This window comes from Haliotis cracherodii, unplaced genomic scaffold (assembly GCF_022045235.1).
Source record: "Haliotis cracherodii isolate W230 unplaced genomic scaffold, xgHalCrac1.p SCAF_18, whole genome shotgun sequence".
NCBI classification, from domain to species: Eukaryota; Metazoa; Mollusca; class Gastropoda; order Lepetellida; family Haliotidae; genus Haliotis; species Haliotis cracherodii.
This window is the reverse complement of record NW_027266273.1, coordinates 10,636,087-10,661,083: the sequence shown is the minus strand read 5'-3', so window position 1 is coordinate 10,661,083 and position 24,997 is coordinate 10,636,087. Positions and strand designations below refer to the sequence as shown.

General features: G+C 44.2%; 1 protein-coding gene across 1 annotated transcript; it reads right to left on the bottom strand.

Moving 5' to 3' along the window:
* Nucleotides 1–3,113: 3,113 nt before the first annotated feature.
* LOC139465759 (glucose-6-phosphatase catalytic subunit 1-like) lies at nt 3,114–21,942 on the bottom strand. The gene is made up of 8 exons (XM_071247629.1): nt 21,816–21,942; nt 20,745–20,814; nt 19,748–19,905; nt 17,304–17,413; nt 12,557–12,641; nt 5,968–6,086; nt 4,709–4,951; nt 3,114–3,674 (listed from the first exon to the last, which is right to left on the bottom strand). Exons 2-8 carry the CDS (start codon nt 20,811–20,813, stop codon nt 3,415–3,417), a joined length of 1,044 nt encoding a protein of 347 aa, XP_071103730.1. The 5' UTR covers nt 20,814; nt 21,816–21,942; the 3' UTR covers nt 3,114–3,414.
* Between the last annotated feature and the right edge of the window lie 3,055 nt (nt 21,943–24,997).

The window sequence follows — 24,997 nt, the reverse complement described above, 5'->3', positions numbered from 1 at the left end:
TATTTATTTTTACTTTTATTTCGACTGACCTTGTGTGAAAAAGCTGGAATAAATCTGTAAAACATAAAATTTAAAAAGTGTGCTTAAGCTTATGAAATGAGGTCTTTTATAACTACTTTATAACTTTGCGCGAACTCTACCATTGGCTGAAGCAGTATAGGGAACAGATACTGCTGTGCTAGGGCACACGGTGCCCCTGTTGTGAAGTAAGAAAAGTTTGTGTGATGTCAGCCAAGGGGTAATTGGTTGGTGCACTCGTAGCCTCCATCACTGGAATCAGGCAATGGTTGATTTGGTGGTTATAAATAGCGACTCCACTGCAAATCGGACCAGTGTATTCAAGGATGATTGATGAAGGACTGATGCATGTGAGGTAATGAACCCTAATCATCCGACTACTTGTGGAAGGACCAATATGTATAGCTGTTTCCTGGGGTCACAGGTCGTACAGAATCAAGCGTTGAGTTCAGTTGTTGATAACCTTCAGTCCTTTAAGGATAACATTTTTCATAATGTTCCAACCTTTGACACATTTCGATGCTGTTTAATCATTCCCTTCATCTATCACACATTCTGAACTTCTCCAAAGAACTGAAGCTGTTTTAAAAATGCTAAATGTTAATTTGATTTAAAATTATTATATGATCTATCAATTATCTGTTATAAGAAAATTCAGTTACATAAATTATTATATACTACTAAATATGCTTAATACCATCCGATTCTATAACACTATAATTAATCTGTCCTGCTATGCTAACTAAAGTACAGTAATGTGAAATTGGGCGGGCCTTAACGTGTTTTTGACTAGTATGATGTACTCTGGGTAATTTAGATGTGATATTTTCAAAGAAAAAGGTTCATGCTGTCAAATAATTAGCTCATCTCCGCTATCAAACACTGAATGTGTTGAATGTTGCATTTTCCATTTCATTAAGCGGTGTTAGAACCATGTATGATGGTAGCTATTTATTGTTTTGTACGTACCATGTATATTTATTGTTATCACTCTTTGGTAGACGGCTATGTACATTGCATCTTCAAAAAACATCCATATCATGATCGCGCAACTAATTTCCCAACGGGCATGTCCATGTAGATGAACCCACAGATCTGACAAGAATGTGAAAGGTTTAGGGTCTCAATAATGTGAATAGATTCTAATTGGAGCCGTGAATGTTACAGCGTTCAATCCAGAGATGTTTGTTTCAATACTTTTAATTTTGAATTTCCAAATTATGATTTTTGTGTTGAATTACGTGGAATACTAATCCGAAGACTAGAGGTGTTTGTCTCAATGATAAGTGAGTTGCATGTTGGAGCATATTGTGACATTTGTTATAGCTTGTGAGTCTTCTGCCATTACACCTTCATCGGAGGTCAGCATACACAGATATCATGCACAGGTGATCAACGTCATCATGAGAATGTATCCAATAAAACAATTTGTGAAAGAGCACAGATTTTTGGTTTTGTGTGGACAGGAAGTAAAGTTGGGACCAGATGAACCAGGGATTGATATTATGAACATTGATTCTTGCCATTGTTTGTTTGTTTGTTTTTTGTTTTACGCCTCACTCACGATCGTAAAAGGTGACTATGCTTGTGGTAAGAGGCGACTAACGGGATCGGGTGGTCAGTCTTGCTGACTTGGTTGATGCATGTCATCGATCCCAGTTGTGTGGATCAATGCTCATGATATCAATCACTGGATTGTCTGGTCCAGACTCAATTATTTACAGACCGCCATCATATATCTGGAATATTGCTGAATATAAACAACAAACAAACCTAAAAAGCTCTTATTAAAAGAACTGAGCACTGTGGATCATTCTTGTCAGGGGTGTAACCATTGAATTGAAATGAATTAAACACAAATTGGTTTCAATGATTTATTTCAAATGTCTAAAGACCAGAATACATCAGTAACATGCCAAAGGGCGTGCTATAACAATAACATCTCCTTCCTGTGTTCATCTTGTACAGAACACAAGCCTCCAAAACAGACAATTTGAAATTACGAATATATACATGTTAATCTCACTATGTACCAACCCAGCAGTCATTGTTCATAATCTTGAACTACTACTTTGTGTATTTATTATATATGATTTGCACCTTTAATATTGCACATAAAAAACACCATTCAATTCATAACTGATATTCACATCTTAAAAACCGCATCATTACATGGTTACATGGCAACTCAAACATTCATCAATTTAAAAAAAATGAACTGGAGGTGTTTTTAAGTATTTTCAAAAAGAGAAGCACCATTTCCTCAAAGCTTAAGTCATAAAATTGCAGCATATGTTTCCAGTGCAAAAGCATTACCGGGTACTTCAGATCTTGGCATTAATCAAGACGGCTTCCTCAGATCCTTCAAGTACCAAGTCCAAGATTGTGTTAAAGTGCAACAGTAACTGGCAATGACGATACAACCAAGTTTCACAATAACCTCAAAGATGGCCTTGACCTTTAATACCATGGCATGAATATTTCATGAGGTAGGATTTATAACGGTACATGCAAGTATAAAGTTACATCCCTGTGCATGCCTCTGAAAGTGACAATGGTATAATTGTGATTTACACAAACCCTAATGCTGACCTTGACCTTTGACTTATCTGGACCGATATCTTTTCAAAGCTTGGCTCCTCATAGAAATGGAATATACCATGTACAAGGATTATTAAAATTGTATTATATTGATTTTGAGAAAGTGTAATCATGGTATTTATTTTATCTCACAATCTTGACCTTTTCATGGTATGTGCCAAAAGAATTCCCAGTGCTATTCGGAAGAAGTCCATGGAAGAATAACCTTTGTGTAGTGGACATTAGAGTGAGTGAGTGAATTGGGTTTAATGCCGCTTTTAACAGTATTCCAGTTATATCACGATGTGTCAGCTTAATGTGGGAGGAAAGCCTGAAGTGATGCAGGTCTTAGACGTTTACCACTTTAGTAAAACCCCCAAGCACGAAATGGTGCTGACAAACCTAGAAACATAATAGGGGTGAACCATATTCGAACCCACAATCATAGGTTTCTGGTGTGTCCAAGGGACGCAACTCTGAACAGTGAATTTGTGCCTTAGACGACTGGGCCTCCCATGCCCCCAGTAGACTTTAGAAAAATAACCAGCAGTGGCAGTCAAAATCCAACAAAACCTTAAAGCATTCCTGTTTCAAGGAGCTGCTAATCGTCACCAGATGGACTGTTACACAAGAACAAAGTTCAACAAACATGAAAACAATGAATGATTGTTCACAAAAATAAAAAAAACCTGTGGACCCAGAAATCAAATCTGACATCACTGGTGCCATCAAAAGAAGAACGATGACCAGTGAGACGAACCTACAGCTGTTGATGTTGATCTAAGATTACAAATCTGGACAAGTACATGCCTCTAGTCAGCTCATTTTCTTCTCATCTTGTTTGGAATTGTTAGAAAACAAATTAATTCTTGGGACAATGTTCACAATGAATACAAAGAGTAGAACAAACTTGCAAAAGGCCAATAGATAGAAGAGGGTGATTGGCGAGTGAGGCAGTTTGTACGAGTCAATGACCCGAGACGCTATCAGTGAGATAGAGATGTGGACTAGACGGTTTGCCATGGCATGACCGGCTTGGTTGACCTGTGGCAGGACGAACAGGGCGATGCCAAGACCTGAAACAAACATGACACGAGTGTGTGAGTGAGTGAGTTGGGTTCGCTGCTTTGAACAATATTTCGGTTATATCAAGGAGTGAGAGCTTCTTATGGAATATAAGTCTAAAGTGATGCAGGTTTTAGACAGCTACCATTTTGGAGAACCCATGGGTATGATGCTGACAAACCTAGAAACATAATCAGGAGAAACAGGATTCCAATGCCAAAGATGATGGTGCCACCCTTAACCCAAAACCATATGTGGATTCCGGGTAGGAATATAGGTCCAAGCAACCTATGCTCGTCGCAAAAGGCGATTAAATTGATCAGGTGTCATGCTCAGTGCATGGCAATTGTGTGGATTGATGCTCAATCACTGTATTGTCTGGTCTGGAATATTGCTGAGTGCGCCATTAAACAACAAACAATCGATATGCCAGATTCAATAACTGCAACTACACCAATAATAATGGTGTTGTCATAAGCCTACTTGAGACAAGGGCCAAAGCACAGCCTACCATCTTTGTGTGCTTGTTTTGCAATTTGCGAATTTGGTCAATATAAACATGAAATTTACGATAAAACATCACTAGACATGATGATTTCCAAATTCAAGGGTATTTGTGTGTTGTATGCCGGACAATGTTTTACACGCAGAGACTAAGATTACATGTGTACTTGTCTCATAAATTAAGCCGGAAATAGCAAGCAGCTGTTTACACAGTTTCTCCCCGATCTATGGGTGATTTTGTTTATTAATACAACAATATCAAGGCCAATATCATAACTAAAAAGAAATATCATAGGAATATTGCCCGCCCTATATTTTCAAAAGCCATGGCCTGAGAACCAATTCTTATATTTTTTTATGCCTTAGGAACATTCAATAACGTCAATGCCGTTCAAATAACCCATGGTGTACATAGTTCTTTGGGGGGCTGCCATCATCTAATAGTCAACAATGACGCCTAGTCATAGTCAATTCTTTTGAGTAGTATTCACCAAAATTCATCTGAACATACACAAAAGAAACAAAGATTCCTCAGTCCTACCAAAGAGACTTGATGCATCTCTTGTGACGCTGTAGAAGAGCGTGGTATCCAAATAGACCCACTCGGCTCGTGCACACCATTGCTGGACCTTGCTGACTGACCACATGGCGTCGAGGCCTACAGCCTGGATCACTCCAAAGGTCATCAGGGTCGTTGTTATGAAGATCCCGGCAGCAGCTAGATAGTGCTTGAAGGTCAAGGTCTCTGTAGAGAAGCTGTTGAAGATCTGACCAATCGAAACACCTGGAAAATGTGATGAAGTATTCAGTTTTTTTTGTACTTTGAAATGGCTGCATAGTCTTGTTTACCCTTTTAATGTGGCATAAATAATGCAAAGTTACAAATTTTCCAAAGTCAAGTCGGTTACTACAATCTATGTTTATGGCATTTACCAGAGAGTAAAATGGTCTACTGTTAATTCTGTACTTTGAGAAATACAAACTACAGTAAACTGCGGTGATAACAATTAAAGGGATCACTAATTTTAGTTTGTTAAACCAGAGTTAGTTATAAGCATATTTATCATTTAACTAACTACAGACTAACTAAGACTCGGTTGATATGTCCCACATTCTCCATATACAGCAAATGGATGAGATAAATAAATTCAATATATCCATCAGTTTCTTATAAGCGTGTTCATGGTTCAAGATGATGCACACAGTGCTGTTACCATTGATGCCTGCTACTACATGGTGACCTCCTGACCTCCAATGACCCCCCCCCCCCCCAGCCACCAGTCACCAACTGAGCTACAGGAACCTCTAGATACTAGTTATATACATGAACTCTGCTACAACCTGGTAACCATGACATACAATGAACCCTTCCAACCCCATGATGACCTGCAATGATCCAGATTATTATCGCGACAACTAATGACCAACCATGACTCCTTCCTGTCCCATGGTGACCTACTACTACCCCTACTATCAACTGGTGACTTATGACCTCTACCACCCCCTGGTGACCTATAATGACCTCTACCACCCCCTGGTGACCTACAATGACCTCTACCACCACCTGCTGACCTACAATGACCTCTACCACCCCCTGGAGACCTATAATGACCTCTACCACCACCTGCTGACCTACAATGACCTCTACCAACACCTGGTGACCTACAATGACCTCTACCAACACCTGGTGACCTATAATGACTTAATACCAATTGTTTGCCAATTATTGCCCCTATTACAACCTGTGAACCTGGTGACCTAAACCTTCCCCAAAAAGCTACCAATTGATAATCAACTGACCTACAATGACCCCTGCTACCACCTGGTGAGGGAAGTGTGTTGCAATATAACATCGGGATAGGTTGACAGCCAGCATCACAACACAAAACAGTGTCCATGACAATATGCGCATCAATACACTGAAAAACAATCAGATTCTTATTTAGGATAAAAAAATAAAAAAATAAATATTTATTGCCCTTTTACAAAACAATTTGCGTTACTGAAAACAGTTTTTACAAATGATTCACATATGTTCTTTAAAAGGAATCAGCCAAGTCATGATAGCTCATCTTTTGTGGCCAAGAAAAATCTAAAAACGATAATTAGTAAAATCTAAATATTTTTTACATTTGTATACTTATCCTGCATTACTCCGTATTGCATTTACTGCTGTCTTTGACAGAGTGACGAACTGTGTGAGATCCAGCTGCTGAAGAAAGTTGTCCCAACCAGCTCAGGAGGCAGCGCCCTCTCACAGTCGGCACGTGACCCGGAAGTCATGACGTCACACAAAAACACATAACTGCTTTAAACATAACATCTGAAACTTCGTGGGGAGGTAGCGTAGCGAAAGGGAGGGCACTTAGACTTCGTAATGCAGGATAAGTATACAAATGTAAAAAATATTTAGATTTTACTAAATTTTTTAACTTATCCTGCATTACTCCGTATTGCATCTTTATCAGACGGCATGGCCGGTGGGCATACCTGCAGATGTGAACCATATTAAACCCTCGTCTAGGTCCGATGAATCCGCACCGCATACAAGTGATGACCGGAACATCTACGACCATTCCTGTCTTCAGAAAACAAGAGTCGATGCAAAAACGAAACGCCCGAATAGGTAACCGAAATACAATGAGGCGTGTTGCCAAAATATATAACTTACCGAAGAGCGAAAGCGAAACGCAGTAGAGCCCTCTAATCTGAGGCGATAAACACCAGAGAGTTCGACGGGCCCCGCTCGGGGAATCGAAGAATCAGCGGCGTCGGCGGCAAAATTTACGACCAATCCCAAGAGCGAATGCGAAACGCAGGAGAGCCCTCTAGGCTGGAGGCAAGGAACACCGGTGAGGTCGACGGGCACCGCTCAGGTATCAGAGAAGCGTTGGCGTCGGCGCCGGTGTCCACATCTACTACCATTCCTGTCGTCAGGAAACGAGAGTTGATGCAAAAAGTAAAACCCGGATAGGTGACAGCAATAGAATGAGTCGGGTAACCCAAAACTAAAACTGACCTAAGAGCGAATGCGGAACGCAAGAGATCCGTCTCGTCTGGGGTGATAAACACCAGAGAGGTCGACGGGCCCCGCTCAGGGTATCGGAGAATCAGTGGCGTCGGAGATAGATGACCTGTTGGGCTACAACCAGGGACCAAAACTGTGAACGCCGGCGACAACTTTCAAGGCTACATCACGGAAGTAGTGGTTGGTGAAGGCGGTGTCCGATCGCCACGAACAGGCTTCCCTGAACGACTGGATGGAACAGTATACCGTGAAGAACCAGTGTAAATACGATCGCCCTGATCTCATTTTATTTCAGGTGATAGCCTTTGGGGGGAGGGTCCAATCCGGCGGCTCATAAGCTTTAAGGATGACCGTCCGGAGCCACAGGGAAAAGTATTCCGGCTGACCAACGACTGCGACGAAGGGGAGACCGGCAGAAAAAGGTGTTTCCTAGACTTGCGGCAGTCTTTAGATCGTAGAATAACCTTCAGTGCCCTTACTGGGCATAATGACGCTCATCCTCATCCTCGGCACCCACACTGGACGAGGGGGGAGGGGACAAGGAATGATCTATCAGGCTGTCCTGGGAGTTGAGTCTTTACGCTGACGTCCCAGTACGGTCCATGATGAACGGCGCCCTGGGTACCGCATTCGAACCGGGCACGGGAGACGTCGAGGGCGTGCTGTACATGGACTCGAGCGGCAGTAGTCAAAACCAGTAGAAATACCTGTCTTCTACTTAAGGTCGTAGAAGGAAGACGAGGGGAGTGGTTCGAAGGGCGTTGAAGACCACATTCAGATCCAACGCAGGCGGTCCGAACTTGGCCTTCAGGTCTTCAAGACTGAACGAGCGCAGCCAGGCCCGTAGGTCGGGAATTTTCGTCTTTCTCCGATCGTCCGAGATGGCCAGAACGGAGTAGATGGCGACCAGGTGTGTGGGGGTGGTAAGCCCTTCAACCGACGGGTGCTACGCAAGTACAGAAGGAACTGATCCAGGATCTGCGGTGACGCTGTCATCGGATCCTGGTGTTTGTCAGAACAAAATGCCTGGAACAAGCATCATTTATCAGCATACAGTCCCCCTGTAGATGGACGGTGGGCTGAAGCAATAGCCTTGGTCGCTATAGCCGAATAGCCCTTGGCTTTCTGCAGGTGTGTCAGGCGTGCAGACGATAACATGCGGGTATGAGGGTGTGGCAACAGACCGTGTGGATGGAGCAGAAGGTTGGACCACACCGGAAGTTCCAGGGGTTGTCTCTGGGTATGTTTCGGAGGTCGATAACCCAACTTCTGGCTGACCAATAAGGCGAGACCAAAGTCAATGGCAGGGGTCGAGTGGCCTGGATCTCTGAAGAACCATGGGAGGGAGAACCGGAGTCGGAAAAGCGTACACGCGTAATCCTTCTCAGGAACGATGGAAGGCTTCGACTGCCACAGCGGTCGTATCCGGCACAGGTGGAATGGAAGACGACAGCTGGCCACATTCAGATATGAGGCAAACAGATCTAGGGTTGGGGTGTCGACCGTTTGACATATTCTGGCCCGAGGCGCCGGAGAGCGTGAGGCGTCGGAGAGCTTGAGGCGCCTGGAACGCCGAAGATGGTGATTCTCGGGGGCGCCGGTCGAGTTTGTAGCGCCGGGAGAGGGGCGAGTACTCTGGGTCCGCAAACACCACACTACGGTGACGTCGTCAGTGGACACGATCAACAGGGCGTGACCGAGAAAGCACTGTCAGCAAGCGACGTCCTGGATAAGCCTTTATCTCGAGGCTGTTGCTGTGCCAATGGTGTTGATCTCTGGATCACAGGTGGTCACAATGTGGGCTGGTGTGGGCCACTAGCCACTGACAAGGTGGCAGGGGAGGTAGTCAGCAACAGGGGTCTGCGATTGCGTACCGTCGGTACGATTCGGAAAAAGGTGTGATAGCCTGCGAGCCAACCTCAAGTAGACGAAGTAAACCAGCTTCACAATCGACCGCCGGGGCATCGACGTAACCGGGTAGTAGGAAGTCGAGGCAATATGGCCATTGCACGAAGTAATGAGATCGTTTTCATCCCTGAAGCGGCGTATAAGTACTCCTGTTCTTATATCGAGGTGACGATGGAGGACGACAACACGATACGAGGCAGGTATGCAACAGGGGTCAGTGGGACGGCCGAGGGACTTTAAGTATCAAATCGACACTGTGTCCGGTAGTCAAGGCGGAAGATAGGAAGGTGTCGTAGTCGAAAAGATCAAACCGGACGAAGGAAGGCGATCTTTTCCATCCCTTGAACGCCTATAGGCGCTATCGTTCTTACAGCGAAGGGTTGATGAAACAAGGTTCCTCGTGACAGCCGTGTTGGTAGAGGAGGTCTATTGTTTCCAACATCCGTACATGGATGGACTGCGACAGGCGCCTGGTTGAGTGGTAGCACCAAGCGTACAGTTAGACATGGAAACCAATCTGTAGAAATACATGGCACCCCTTGCCATGGTAAGTTGACCTAATTCCGGTCGGAGTTGTTGACAGTCCGAGTACTTGACACGTGACATGTAAATCACACTGCGCAGTAGCCGAGAAAACCGCCTTGGAGTCGGAACTGAGGTGCAAACTCCACACACAGACAATCCTCAATGAACTGCGTGAGAGGCGATCAAGTGGTGTACCCGAGTTTTGCGATAAAACACGGAACCCCATGGGCGTCGTGGAAAACCCGGTGAGCGCCGAGGAAGAGTCTCTTTCAGGAGCGCTGGCGCTAGGGTAGGGTAGAACAGCGTTGGTGTCGGCGATGTCGACGAAGTAAACTCTTTGTAAGTGGATGTCGTCGTCGAATCTGATACAGACGCTGTTCACATGACGCTCTGTTTCGATGGAAACCCGCAGGTCATCTCTCCGGAATCATAGCGCTTTAAACGACGGGATTATGGATAACGTCTCAGTGGGCAAGTTGAATCAGACCAACTGTCTATTGGTTGAAAAGATTCCACCCAGGAAGTAGAACGATAGTCACGATCCCGAAGACCGACGGGAGAGTAGCGACAGGAGCGGCGACAGTTGTTTCACCATGCTTCTCGTGTGACGAGTTATGAGACGGCAGCAAGAGAAGAGGGCAGCAAGAGAAGAGGGCAGTGGCGCCGGGGAGGCGATTGCCGATGGTGCCCCTTAAGCCGCAGTAGAAGATCGGATAGTCGGCTCGTTGATCTGAGCTTGATAAAGCTTGTTGATCTGGGCGCCGGAGGTCATCTTAGGCGCCGGATATATCATAGGCGCTTCTTCCGTAACTCTTGAGGCGCCGGAGTAGTCAGAGGCGCCAGAGACATTAGAGGCGTCGAAGATCATGAGATCAAAGACCTTAGAGGCGCCGGGAGCGCCGAAGACATCAGAGGATGCGGAGGCGCCGGAGCGCGGAGACATCAGAGGCGCCGGGAATTCACGAGGCGCCGAGACATCAGAGGCGCCGGGAGCGCACGAGGCGCCGAGACATCAGAGGCGCCGGGAGCGCACGAGGCGCCGAGACATCTGAGGCGCCGGAGGCGCCGGGAGCGCCGGGACATCAGAGGCGCCGGAGGCGCCGAGACATCGGAGGCGCCGGAGGCGCCGGGAGCGCACGAGGCGCCGAGACATCAGAGGCGCCGGGAGCGCACGAGGCGCCGAGACATCTGAGGCGCCGGGAGCGCCGAGACATCAGAGGCGCCGGAGGCGCCGGGAGCGCCGAGACATCGGAGGCGCCGGGAGCGCCGGGAGCGCCGGAGGCGCCGGGAGCGCACGAGGCGCCGAGACATCAGAGGCGCCGGGAGCGCCGGGAGCGCCGAGACATCGGAGGCGCCGGGAGCGCACGAGGCGCCGAGACATCGGAGGCGCCGGGAGCGCCGGGAGCGCCGGGAGCGCCGGGACATCAGAGGCGCCGGAGGCGCCGGGGGCGCCGGAGACATCAGCGTTGATGTGGTGGTGTTGGAGACCGTGAACGGTCGTATGTCGTGCCAGGGGAGGCAGACTCTACGTTGGGAGCGCTGGAGCCGCCGGTGGAGTAGGAGACCGTGAACGGTCGTATGTCGTGCCATGGGAGGCAGACTCTACGTTGGGAGCCGCCGTTGGTGCTGGGAGCACTGCGAAGCTCCGCTGAGCGCTGCTGCCGTCAACGTAGGTGGGGGTCGACGAGCACGTTGAGCGAGGTGTGTCCTGGATACTCGCATGAGCTGAAGGATCACAGCGACGAATGACTGCAACATCGGCACTGCCTTGTGAAAGTACAGGGCGTCGTACAATCACGGCAGAAAGGGGCGGCCCCGACCAGATTTGTTCCCGCGGCAACAAGTGCAGCGAGGAAGAAAATCTGGAATTTAAGCAAAACATAACTATGTGGCAAAGCCACAAAGTGCGGGAAGCATAATGTGATTCAGAAACTTTGTATTTCAATGAAGTTTATGAGATCAAACAATGACGCTAAAAGGTAGCGAAAAAGCATAGCTTTAAGCAAACACATAACCATGTGGCCAATCACAAAGTATGGGAAGCATAATGTGATTCAGAAACTTTGTATTTCAATGAAGTTTATGAGATCAAACAATGACGCTAAAAGGTAGCGAAAAAGCATAGCTTTAAGCAAACACATAACCATGTGCAAACACGTAACCATGTGGCAAAACCACAGAGTACGGGAGACATAATGTAACTCAAAAACTTCGTATTATATTGAAGTTTATGAGAAGAAACAATTACGCTGAGAGGTAGCGAAAAGGCAAGGCTTTAAGCACACCAAAACAACATACATAAATGTAATGTATTACCCAAGCCAAAGAGAGAATTCAAAACGCAGAACACGACATTACGTGGCCACGTGGTGAATGGCCAAAATGGCGGGAAAGAAAACAAAATGGCGGGAACAACATTGCGCCCGTAAATTACTGTGACGTGAGCCCCAGACGAGCGATAAACGTTACAATTTACGAATGGGAAGACCCTAAGGTCACGGCCCATAACAGGTAACAATGTAGCAGCATATAATGAATGTAGAAACACGCAAAATATAAAAAACAAATAATAAGCTTTAATTTCCACAAGGGATACACAGTACGTCCGTCCGTGGAGGTGACAAAGCAGTTATGTGTTTTTGTGTGACGTCATGACTTCCGGGTCACGTGCCGACTGTGAGAGGGCGCTGCCTCCTGAGCTGGTTGGGACAACTTTCTTCAGCAGCTGGATCTCACACAGTTCGTCACTCTGTCAAAGACAGCAGTAAATGCAATACGGAGTAATGCAGGATAAGTTAAAAAATTCATGTTACAGGCAAATACCAATCTTGCAGGTATATTTTATTCTATCTATGTGAACTGTAAAGCAAACTTTTCTGCAGCAACAGTTTTATAAACATAAAGGTATACTAGAGTTACCATGGTTACCTTTTGACTTTGCTGTGAAACAGGTAGTCAGACACAAGAATGTAGAGAACCGCTGATGTCACCATGGCATGACCGGATGGGCTGCCTGGAATTGAAGATGTTATAGAATAGAAGAATAGTACTGATGTTTCATATATCAGCCTACCAGTAACCTACCTGGTTTCGTTTCACATGTCAACCTAATGAGTTAACCTACCTGCTCATGTTTCACATGTCAAGATAATCAGCTTTTTGTTGTCCTATTTGTTTTTTTACCACCTTTACTGACAATTGAGAAGCCATGATTCACATATTCCCTTACATACCCACGTGGTTAGGGGTTACTGGGATAGTAAGAATTTTCTTTCTATAGTGAATGACACAATAATGAGTGAGTGAGTGAGTGAGTTGTGTTTAACGCCGCTTTTAACAGTATTACAGTTATATCGCGGCGTGTCAGCTTAATGTGGGAGGAAAGCCCGAAGTGATGCAGGTCTCAGACGTCAATACCATTCACTCACGCACTCATATTCATATTCATATTTGATCATCAAGTTTCACAGTTCAGAATAGCCAACGAGCTATGAGACATTACGGATAATGAATGAAGGGTGTTAGCCCCGATATTTTGCTCATTGTCATCAAGGAAAGAAAATTAACAAAAACATATAAATGTCAACCATACTTTAAGTTGCATGTGTCACTAGCGGGATGTACTGGGTATTATGAGTTGATGGATTTCTACAAGTGGTACAATAACGAATAATTTCATGAATAATGAAATCTTGTACTTTTCACTATTGACAACAAATGTACAGTGAGTGAGTGAGTGAGTTTAACGTCGCTTTCAACAGTATTACAGTCATATCGTGGCATGTCAGCTTAATGTTGGAGGAAATCCTGAAGTGATGCAGGTCTCAGACGTTTATCACTTCGGTGAAACCCACGAGCACGGGTATGGAGCTGACAAACCTAGAAACATAATCAGGGCGAACCGGGTTTCAAACCCACAATCATAGGTTTCTGGCGTGCCCAAGGGATGCAACTCTGCACAGCGAATCACGGCATCTTAGACAACTGGGCCACCCGTGCCCCCGACACAATAATGAGGTGGATGGGATAGGGGCTGTGCACCAGAAAAGAAGAAGGGTGCGGAGGAGGAGATAGGATAGCAATATCTAATCTAAGTTAAGAATTGACGCGGATTCATACAGTTTGCACATCGGTTTTTCGATTCATACCTCAATGAACCGAAAAAAATACACAGTCAATCCTTAAAAGGTATGGTAGATATGTTCCTTTCAATTTAAAGTCTCTTTTTAGATTTGCAAATGTTTTCAAGTGCCCAGTATATGTAAAAATATCTTTCATATATCTAACACCACTTCTAAACCACATAAGAACGTGTTCAACGTCTCTGAGTGGTATAAAAGAATATAGGAAGGGGCAAGAAATCTTTAATACTTTGTATTTCTGATAATTTAAGACTGTTATAATTTGAAAGCACAACTTTAAATAATGTCTAATTCCCTTTACTATTTTTTGGAGGTATCCTTATTGAAAACTAATGCCATATTACCAGATTGTGGAATGTGCTAAATGCTGCCATGAACCATTTTTGGTATACAATTTTTAATGTCATGTCAACCGACCTGGTCCTGTTTCACAGGTCAACCTAGTTAGTTACCTACCTGGTCCTGTTTCACATGTCAACCTAGTTAGTTACCTACCTGGTCCTGTTTCACATGTCAACCTAGTTAGTTACCAACCTGGTCCTGTTTCACATGTCAACCTAGTTAGTTACCTACCTGGTCCTGTTTCACATGTCAACCTAGTTAGTTACCAACCTGGTCCTGTTTCACATGTCAACCTAGTTAGTTACCTACCTGGTCCTGTTTCACATGTCAACCTAGTTAGTTACCTACCTGGTCCTGTTTCACATGTCAACCTAGTTAGTTACCTACCTGGTCCTGTTTCACATGTCAACCTAGTTAGTTACCCACCTGGTCCTGTTTCACATGTCAACCTAGTTAGTTACCCACCTGGTCCTGTTTCACATGTCAACCTAGTTAGTTACCAACCTGGTCCTGTTTCACATGTCAACCTAGTTAGTTACCTACCTGGTCCTGTTTCACATGTCAACCTAGTTAGTTACCCACCTGGTCCTGTTTCACATGTCAACCTAGTTAGTTACCAACCTGGTCCTGTTTCACATGTCAACCTAGTTAGTTACCTACCTGGTCCTGTTTCACATGTCAACCTAGTTAGTTACCCACCTGGTCCTGTTTCACATGTCAACCTAGTTAGTTACCCACCTGGTCCTGTTTCACATGTCAACCTAGTTAGTTACCTACCTGGTCCTGTTTCACATGTCAACCTAGTTAGTTACCCACCTGGTCCTGTTTCACATGTCAACCTAGTTAGTTACCGACCTGGTCCTGTTTCACATGTCAACCTAGTTAGTTACCCACCTGGTCCTGTTTCACAAGTCAACCTAGTTAGTTACCCACCTGGTCCTGTTTCACATGTCAACCTAGTTAGTTACCCACCTGGTCCTGTTTCACATGTCAACCTAGTTAGTTACCTACCTGGTCCTGTTTCACATGTCAACCTAGTTAGTTACCCACCTGGTCCTGTTTCACATGTCAACCTAGTTAGTTACCTACCTGGTCCTGTTTCACATGTCAACCTAGTTAGTTACCAACCTGGTCCTGTCTCACATGTCAGCCTAGTTAGTTACCTACCTGGTCCTGTTTCACATGTCAACCTAGTTAGTTACCTACCTGGTCCTGTTTCACATGTCAACCTAGTTAGTTACCCACCTGGTCCTGTTTCACATGTCAACCTAGTTAGTTACCTACCTGGTCCTGTTTCACATGTCAACCTAGTTAGTTACCCACCTGGTCCTGTTTCACATGTCAACCTAGTTAGTTACCTACCTGGTCCTGTTTCACATGTCAGCCTAGTTAGTTACCCACCTGGTCCTGTTTCACATGTCAACCTAGTTAGTTACCCACCTGGTCCTGTTTCACATGTCAACCTAGTTAGTTACCCACCTGGTCCTGTTTCACATGTCAACCTAGTTAGTTACCCACCTGGTCCTGTTTCACATGTCAACCTAGTTAGTTACCTACCTGGTCCTGTTTCACATGTCAACCTAGTTAGTTACCCACCTGGTCCTGTTTCACATGTCAACCTAGTTAGTTACCTACCTGGTCCTGTTTCACATGTCAACCTAGTTAGTTACCAACCTGGTCCTGTCTCACATGTCAGCCTAGTTAGTTACCTACCTGGTCCTGTTTCACATGTCAACCTAGTTAGTTACCTACCTGGTCCTGTTTCACATGTCAGCCTAGTTAGTTACCCACCTGGTCCTGTTTCACATGTCAACCTAGTTAGTTACCTACCTGGTCCTGTTTCACATGTCAACCTAGTTAGTTACCCACCTGGTCCTGTTTCACATGTCAACCTAGTTAGTTACCGACCTGGTCCTGTTTCACATGTCAGCCTAGTTAGTTACCCACCTGGTCCTGTTTCACATGTCAACCTAGTTAGTTACCTACCTGGTCCTGTTTCACATGTCAACCTAGTTAGTTACCCACCTGGTCCTGTTTCACATGTCAACCTAGTTAGTTACCTACCTGGTCCTGTCTCACATGTCAGCCTAGTTAGTTACCCACCTGGTCCTGTTTCACATGTCAACCTAGTTAGTTACCTACCTGGTCCTGTTTCACATGTCAACCTAGTTAGTTACCTACCTGGTCCTGTCTCACATGTCAGCCTAGTTAGTTACCCACCTGGTCCTGTCTCACATGTCAGCCTAGTTAGTTACCTACCTGGTCCTGTTTCACATGTCAACCTAGTTAGTTACCTACCTGGTCCTGTCTCACAGGTCAGCCTAGTTAGTTACCCACCTGGTCCTGTCTCACAGGTCAGCCTAGTTAGTTACCCACCTGGTCCTGTTTCACATGTCAACCTAGTTAGTTACCCACCTGGTCCTGTTTCACATGTCAACCTAGTTAGTTACCTACCTGGTCCTGTCTCACATGTCAGCCTAGTTAGTTACCCACCTGGTCCTGTTTCACATGTCAACCTAGTTAGTTACCCACCTGGTCCTGTTTCACATGTCAACCTAGTTAGTTACCCACCTGGTCCTGTTTCACATGTCAACCTAGTTAGTTACCTACCTGGTCCTGTTTCACATGTCAACCTAGTTAGTTACCCACCTGGTCCTGTTTCACATGTCAACCTAGTTAGTTACCCACCTGGTCCTGTTTCACATGTCAGCCTAGTTAGTTACCGACCTGGTCCTGTTTCACATGTCAACCTAGTTAGTTACCCACCTGGTCCTGTTTCACATGTCAGCCTAGTTAGTTACCAACCTGGTGCTGTCTCACATGTCAACCTAGTTAGTTACCCACCTGGTCCTGTCTCACATGTCAACCTAGTTAGTTACCGACCTGCTCCTGTCTCACATGTCAACCTAGTTAGTTACCTGGTGCTGTTTCACAGGTCAGCCTAGTTAGTTACCCACCTGGTCCTGTCTCACAGGTCAGCCTAGTTAGTTACCAACCTGGTGCTGTTTCACAGGTCAGCCTAGTTAGTTACCCACCTGGTCCTATCTCACAGGTCAGCCTAGTTAGTTACCCACCTGGTCCTGTTTCACAGGTCAGCCTAGTTAGTTACCTACCTGGTCCTGTTTCACATGTCAGCCTAGTTAGTTACCCACCTGGTCCTATCTCACAGGTCAGCCTAGTTAGTTACCCACCTGGTCCTGTCTCACAGGTCAGTCTAAACTGCTGCAGTTGGGGCCTGGTGGCGTTGGTATAGGCTGTGGACTCCTGGGCCCACCAATATGGACGCTCGCCATGAAGTATTCTACAGGTGATACAAACAGCAGCTTACAGAGGATGCAAAGCAACAAAGCACCTGTTGTATCCAACAGATACATCAGTCAAACTAACAATGACGATGGCAAACAAGATGATGTTCCGTATGAGACTCGTGGTATTCAATCATGATAATTGTTCTTATATTGTGTTTGCTGTGCAGAGTTGCGTCCCTTGGGCACGCCAGATACCTATGATTGTGGGTTCAAATCCCGGTTCGCCCCGATTATGTTTCTAGGTTTTTCAGCACCATACCTGCCGTGGGTTTCACCGAAGTGGTAAACATCTGAGACCTGCATCACTTGGGGCTTTCCTCCCACATTAAGCTGACACGCCGTGATATAACTGTAATACTGTTAAAAGCAGGGTTAAACCCAACTCACTCACTCACTCTTAAATTGTGGTGTATGAAGTCAAAATACATCTGTGGATCATAACGTGGTCTACTCAAAGCCTTCGCATGACCCATATATTTTTCTTGATGGCCCGGACGGCAGGTTAGCCAAGTGGTTAAAGGATTTCCTTGTCCCGCCAAAGGCCCAGGTTCGATTCCCCGCATGGTTGTCGATTGCTGTGATATTGATGGAATATTGCTGAAAGCGGTGTCAAACCACACACCCTAGATGGCCAACACTTTTGGAGACAGGTTGATCAGTGGGCCTGTAATTACACTAGGAGTGAGCGAGTATGGTTTTACGCCGCTTTTAGCAATATTCCAGCAATATCACGGCAGGGGACACCAGAAATGGGCTTCACACATTGTACCCATGTCAGGATTCGAAACTGGGTTTTCGGCGTGTCCAGCGAACGCTTTAACCACTAGGCTACCCGACCGCCCCGTAATTACACTAGGACCTGAATGGACACTGAATTACCCCAATTCCTTTCCACCAGGCGATATTCGGGGAACCTCCCCGTGCAGCCATGCCAACAGGAACCAAGGTCTTTTTAATGGCTGAATAAAGCGTTTTATATGTATATTCAAAATGTTTTGGAGTGAGTTTGGTTTAACGCCGCAGTTTTCAAGTTATATCACGGCGTGTCAGCTTAATGTGGGAGGAAAGCCCCACGTGATGCAGGTCTCAGACGTTTACCACTTAGGTGAAACCCACGAGCACGGGTATGATGCTGACAAACCTAGAAACATAATCGGGGTGAACCGGGATTCGAACCCACAATCATAGCTTTCCGGCTTGCCCAAGGGACGCAACTCTGCACAGCGAATCGTGGCGCCTTAGACAACTTGGCCACCCGTGCCCCCCAAATGTTTTGGAAATATTAAGGCATCCAAACTCTAGTGGTGCTATGATTCATGGATGTATGGATGTATCATTCCATTGCTTTTGTACACCTCGATACACGATACGCCTATCCATGTTTATATATTAGTTCTGGTCCTTCTAGAACTAGACAAGCAAAAGTCCTACAGTCAAACAATCTGTTCTGTTGTTGGACATGGTGACAGTGTCCGTATCCATGCAGGACTACTTGTCATTTAACAGGGTGGTCGGGTATCCTTGTGATTAACATAATTAAGGTGTCCACTCATTAGGGGTAAAAAACGATACAACAGTGCATCGTGAGTTTTCATGTGACGAAATGATACACGATACATTTTTTTTTGTATCGATACAAGAGGTGCACTTGCTGAAAGAAATTACGTACTACTCATTTAATGACCCTCGGTGTTTTTGTCAGCAAGATATAGCAAAATGTGTTGTACCGGTAACTGGCATTTCAAGTTCACAACTAAAAATAGCCGCTACAAACAACTACAGCCAGCTTTTCCTTTTGAACCTGCTCTGAAATATTCATTGTGAAGACGTTTCCATTCGGTTTGACGTAAATATGCATATCGCACTATGTATCGTATCGTGACCTATGTATCGTGACACGAATTGTATCACTTATCACGATGAAAACCCGGGTTCAATTCCCCACATGGTTACAATGTGTGAGTCTTCAGCAACCCATGCTTGCCGTAAAAGGCCACTATGCTTTTCGTAAAAGGCGAATAACTGGATCGGTTGGTCAGGCTCGCTGACTTGGTTGATGCATGTCGTTGGTCCAAATTGTGTGAATCGATGTGCATGATGTCAATCACTGGATTGTCTGGTCCAGACTCGATTATTTACAGACCGCCATCATATAGCCGGAATATTGCTGAGTTCGGCATTTAACAACAAACCAACCAAACAACAATGTGTAAGGATCATTTCCGGTGTCCCACGCGTGGAAATGGCTGGAATAATGAAAGGAGCAGTGTAAAACCATACTCACTCACTCACTCACAACAGTATTGTGACACCCTGAATGAACTCACAGTTTGAAGACTGCATTCAGCCACTCGGCGATGGCGGCCACCCACACGACTCTCCTGCCCACAGACTGACGCAGGAAGTAAGCCAGGGGGAAGTAGATGAGGAACGCATTGTGAGGATCGCCGACGTGAGAGAGGAACAGCATAAACTCACTCTGGTTCTGAAGGAAACAATGACACATTCTTTGAACAACCACCAGAGACGAGACACGGTGTGGGGCTAACACCCAAGAGTAATCTCTCTTATCAGTGACAAGTTTCGATCTGGCTTGCTCTCATCCCGCAAGGCATGAACGACTAGGTCTAATCCTCGAGTTCCCTCACCCTTTCACTGCCCCAGTATCCAGAGAAGAACAAATACCGTATTCAGCGTAATAAGCGCCCCTTTCTAATAAGCGCGCACAGCGATATTTGCTAATATATTGGCAAGTGAACAATCCCAATTAGCAACCCTTCCGATTGATCAATGTACACAAGACTTATCTATTGGGTATAATACGCACACGTGTGTCATATGCACCTGTATTTATGGGCAATTAAATTCTGGAAAAATATATCTGTCGTACATAAACATTTCAGGCTGTCAGCGGTACAGTAATTGTTTTCGGGCAAACCTTTCTTATCAAGGTCTTATTAAAGTCATTTAAACCTTATCTATATTATATCAAAATATTTTGCATTACATCACAACCTATTTACTAGACAGGGTTGTCTTTTACAGATGTGGATTTTCAGTTCCTACCACAGAACCTGTCTTTTGCATGCTTGGGCAAAGTCACTGAAGTGCACGTAAAAGTTTATGTAGGAAATATTTATCCTGGGTCCAAAGTTTACACTACAATAACAATGTGATGAATAAGGATAATCTGTCTTAGCTTTAAAAAAAATGATTTAAACTGGAATTATTTTCCCGAAATTCCTGATTTTTAGGATGAATCTGTAAAATACTAATACAACCCGCCGGGATGTAGTCTGCACGTGTGGTGAGTCAATGTCCTACCTGGAACCAGTGTTGTAGCTGTGTGATGATTGTAACACCCATAACATGTGCATCCTCCATTACTGCCATTCTGAAACATCACAGGGTATATAATATATATTATGGAGGTCACCATATGGCATATATATACTATTGTAGCATTGCTTGTTCGTCATTCTCACCAGTCAGACTCATACTGGTTGTGTAGGTTACCATAACAATGTTTTGACAGTGACAATAACAGTTTTGTTTACTGTATTCGACATAATAAGCGCCCACGGCAATATTTGCTAATATATTGGCTAGTCAACAATCCTAATTAGCACCCCTTCTGATTGATCAATGTACACAAGACTTATTTGTTTGTGTATAATACGCACCAGTGTGTTATATGCACCCTTAATTATGGGCAATTAAATTCTGGAAAAATATACCTGTCGTACATAAACATTTGAGGCTGTCAGCATAAACCCTGAAATTTATCGTTCAACTCTTCTTTTTTCACCAAAATAATATTCTAATAAGAGTCCCCTATTTCTAATTTTGAGAGTGCCCTGAGCCCTTATTATGTCAAATACGGCATATAGACATAGAATAACTCTAGTGGACTGGTAATAAGGAATGTAGGCATAGTCAGAAAGAAATGTAAATATTTGTCACATATAGTTTAACCATAGAGTTCTAGATATTTTCTGACATTTAACAATATATCACGTGACTACCCATGGGCCCTGGTAGTCCTGTGGGTACCCAGGTCCTACTCACCCGACCCGACTACCCGAGCTACCCATACCAGCCGTCATCCACAAACGCCACCATATCATGATTATGAAACATGTTTCAATAGCCACTAAAAATAAATGTAGGTTGAATGAAAAAAGGTAGCACAGGATTTGGTGACAATTTTATCAACCAATAAAATGCCATTCCTCTTACATTATAGACCTATATCAAGTAGTCTCATTTCATCATGATACAGATTATTGCTGCTAAACAATACTAGGCACCGTATGACATATGGTCTAAACGCATTACTCATTAATGTGTTGAACAGGTAGCTGCTGGTCTAAAACATGTAGAAATGTCATCAACCTCAGTATTTGCACCGTTTTCTGTAGGGACTGTAGGGATAACAGCAAGGCCTAAATGTGAAGAATGAAGCAGTGATATCTGTAGGCCTATATATATATGTCACACCTGCGGCTGGGGTAAACACGTTTGCAAGATCCGTCAACGACGTTAGATTAGAGTTACTGGCCTTGGAAGATATCCGGTGAGATTCGGCTCATATCGTTTAATTCCGGAGGGTGAGTTTGAACTATGAATTAATCGACTGTTTTCGGACATAATATCAACATGACACTGGGATGAATCGTATTATAATATTATGTGCTATAACCACGCAACAAGAATGACAAAAAATATATTGAATAACTTTATTTGTCACAGACGATAAAATATTCATACAATCAGAAGAAGCAGTCGTAAAAGAACACGTGACGCCCCTTCGTGTGTAATGCCATCTAACGCGATGACATTCATTATACATGCACAAAATCAGCCACTTTACAGAGCGAGAATGCCTTCATTTCATTCCTAATTAGATTAGCTCGGGCTGGGAGGAAAGAAAGCTATTAGGAAGTGTGCGAAGTGAGTCGTTCGATACGTGATTAAAACTATACTGGCATTATTGCCCACTGAAAGGGACGTTGGACATTGAAACTATGTTGAACACACAAAGTAAGGGAACGCTGAACATTGAAACAATACTGAACACACAAAGTAAGGGGACGTTGAACATTGAAACTATATTGAACACACAAAATAACGGGACGTTGAACATTGAAACTATGTTGAACACACAAAGTAAGGGAACGCTGAACATTGAAACAATACTGAACACACAAAGTAAGGGGACATTGAACATTGAAACTATATTGAACACACAAAGTAAGGGGACGCTGAACATTGAAACTATAATGAACACACAAAGTAAGGGGACGTTGAACATTGAAACAATACTGAACACTCAAAGCAAGGGAACGTTGAACATTGAAACTATATTGAACACACAAAGTAACGGGACGTTGAACATTGAAACTATATTGAACACACAAAGTAAGGGGACGTTGAACATTGAAACTATATTGAACACACAAAGTAAGAGGACGTTGAACATTGAAACTATATTGAACACACAAAGTAAGGGAACGTTGAACATTGAAACTATTTTGAACACACAAAGTAAGGGGACGTTGAACATTGAAACTATATTGAACACACACTGTGAGGGGACGTTGAACATTGATGCAGTTCCGCAATGTATAGGGGAATGGGGAGAGAACTCTGTATACTTAAAGTAACGGTTTGGAAAGTCGCAAACGTGTGAGTCAGTGACTGAGGATTTAACGCCGCATTAACCATCTTCCAGCTTTTCGCGGCGACACAAACATGTCACTTGGATGAAATTAATTATAAGCGGCCTGCGATACTAAATCAGGGACATCGCTCAGCCCAATAATGCAACACAAGGCCCGCCCACTCTACCATTAGCCAATCAAGAACAGTAGTCCGCTTAATGGACACGGCCTAAAGGAAACATAAACTTGATTTGTTAGCCAATCAAAATGCCAGGAATCACATGAATTTATTTAGTATCGACTGACAGAGGTACTCAGAGAACAGCCAAGGAGGCACGATGAAATACGTGTTATCTGTCCCGGGGAGTGAATGTTAAAGCGTATGGCCAACGAGGGTTGAAAGGTTGAGTGTAATAACTTTCTGATATATTTTCGTATGTGCATTTTAGCTAGTGCTAATTGGTCAGTTCTCGCGATTCATGGCGTCACATTCATCCATTGTTCATGACGTCTCAGATTGATAACAATATGAGTTACATGTGTCAACTAAGTTGTGTACTGTGTTTTAGGAGCTGAATGGGCTGGTACACCACAAAACCGAAAGGTGTACAAAAATGTTCAGCTCATACAATATCATACACCCGACTATTGAACGAATAGAACGAATTGATCACTGGGTGTTCACAAGTTGCAGAGATCTATTTACGATGGAATATGTTTGTGTGACAATATCAGATCTGTCTTACATGATCTACATGTTACAAACACAACATGACTTAAAGTTTGTAACTTGTTAACATCTCAAGGGGACACGGGTGGCCCAGTCGTCTAAGGCGCTGCAATTCTCTGTGCAGAGTTGAGTCCCTTGGGCACGCCAGAAACCTATGATTGCGGGTTCGAATCCCGGTTCGCCCCGATTATGTTTCTAGGTTTAACAGCACTATGCCCGTGCTCGTGGGTTTCATCGAAGTGGTAAACGTCTGAGACCTGCATCGGGCTTTCCTCCAAGATTAATCTGACACGCCGTGATATAACTGGAATACTGTTAAAAGCAGCGTTAACTCCTTATGGTACATTTTGTTGTCAATAGTGCGGGATTTTATTAGCTGAACGTTCATGATGTAGAAATTATCTCGTTGGCTATTCTGAAACTGTGAAACTTGATGATCGAATATGAATGAGTGCGTGAGTGAATGGTATTGCGCCACTTTCAACCATATATCAGCCATATTACGGCGGGGATACCCCCCCCCCCCAAAAAAAAAAAAAAGAAAAAAAAAAGAAAAAAAAAAGGTTCGCACATTGTCTCATGTAGGAGTGAGTGAGTTAGGTTTCATCATGGGAGGAATGCCCGAAGTGATGCAGGTCTCAGACAGTCTCCTACATTAAGCTGACACGCCGCGATATAACTGGAATACTGTTAAAAGCGGCGTAAAACCTAACGAGTTATGAGACATTACGGATAATGAAGGAAGGGTGTTAGCCACGATATTTTACTCATTGTCATCAAGGAAAGAAAATTAACGAAAACGTATAAATGTCAACCATACTTTAAGTTGCATGAGTCGCTAGCGGGATGTACGGATATTATGAGTTGAATGGATTTCTAAATCATGAACGTTCAGCTAATAAAATCCAGTACTTTTCACTATTGACAACAAATGTACCATAAGGAGTGCTTACAAACGTAGAAACATAATCGGGGCGAACCGGGATTGAAACCCACAATCATAAGTTTCTGGCGTGCCCAAGGGACGCAACTCTGCACAGCGAATTGACCGCAAGCTACCAGCAAGAGCTGAAGCAGTACGGTGAAATATATCGTTTCCTTTTTTCTATGGGTATTGGAGCACCAAACGTCCACGTTCCCTACTAATAACAGTAACCTAACGGGGATAAAGGCCAATAGTTTAA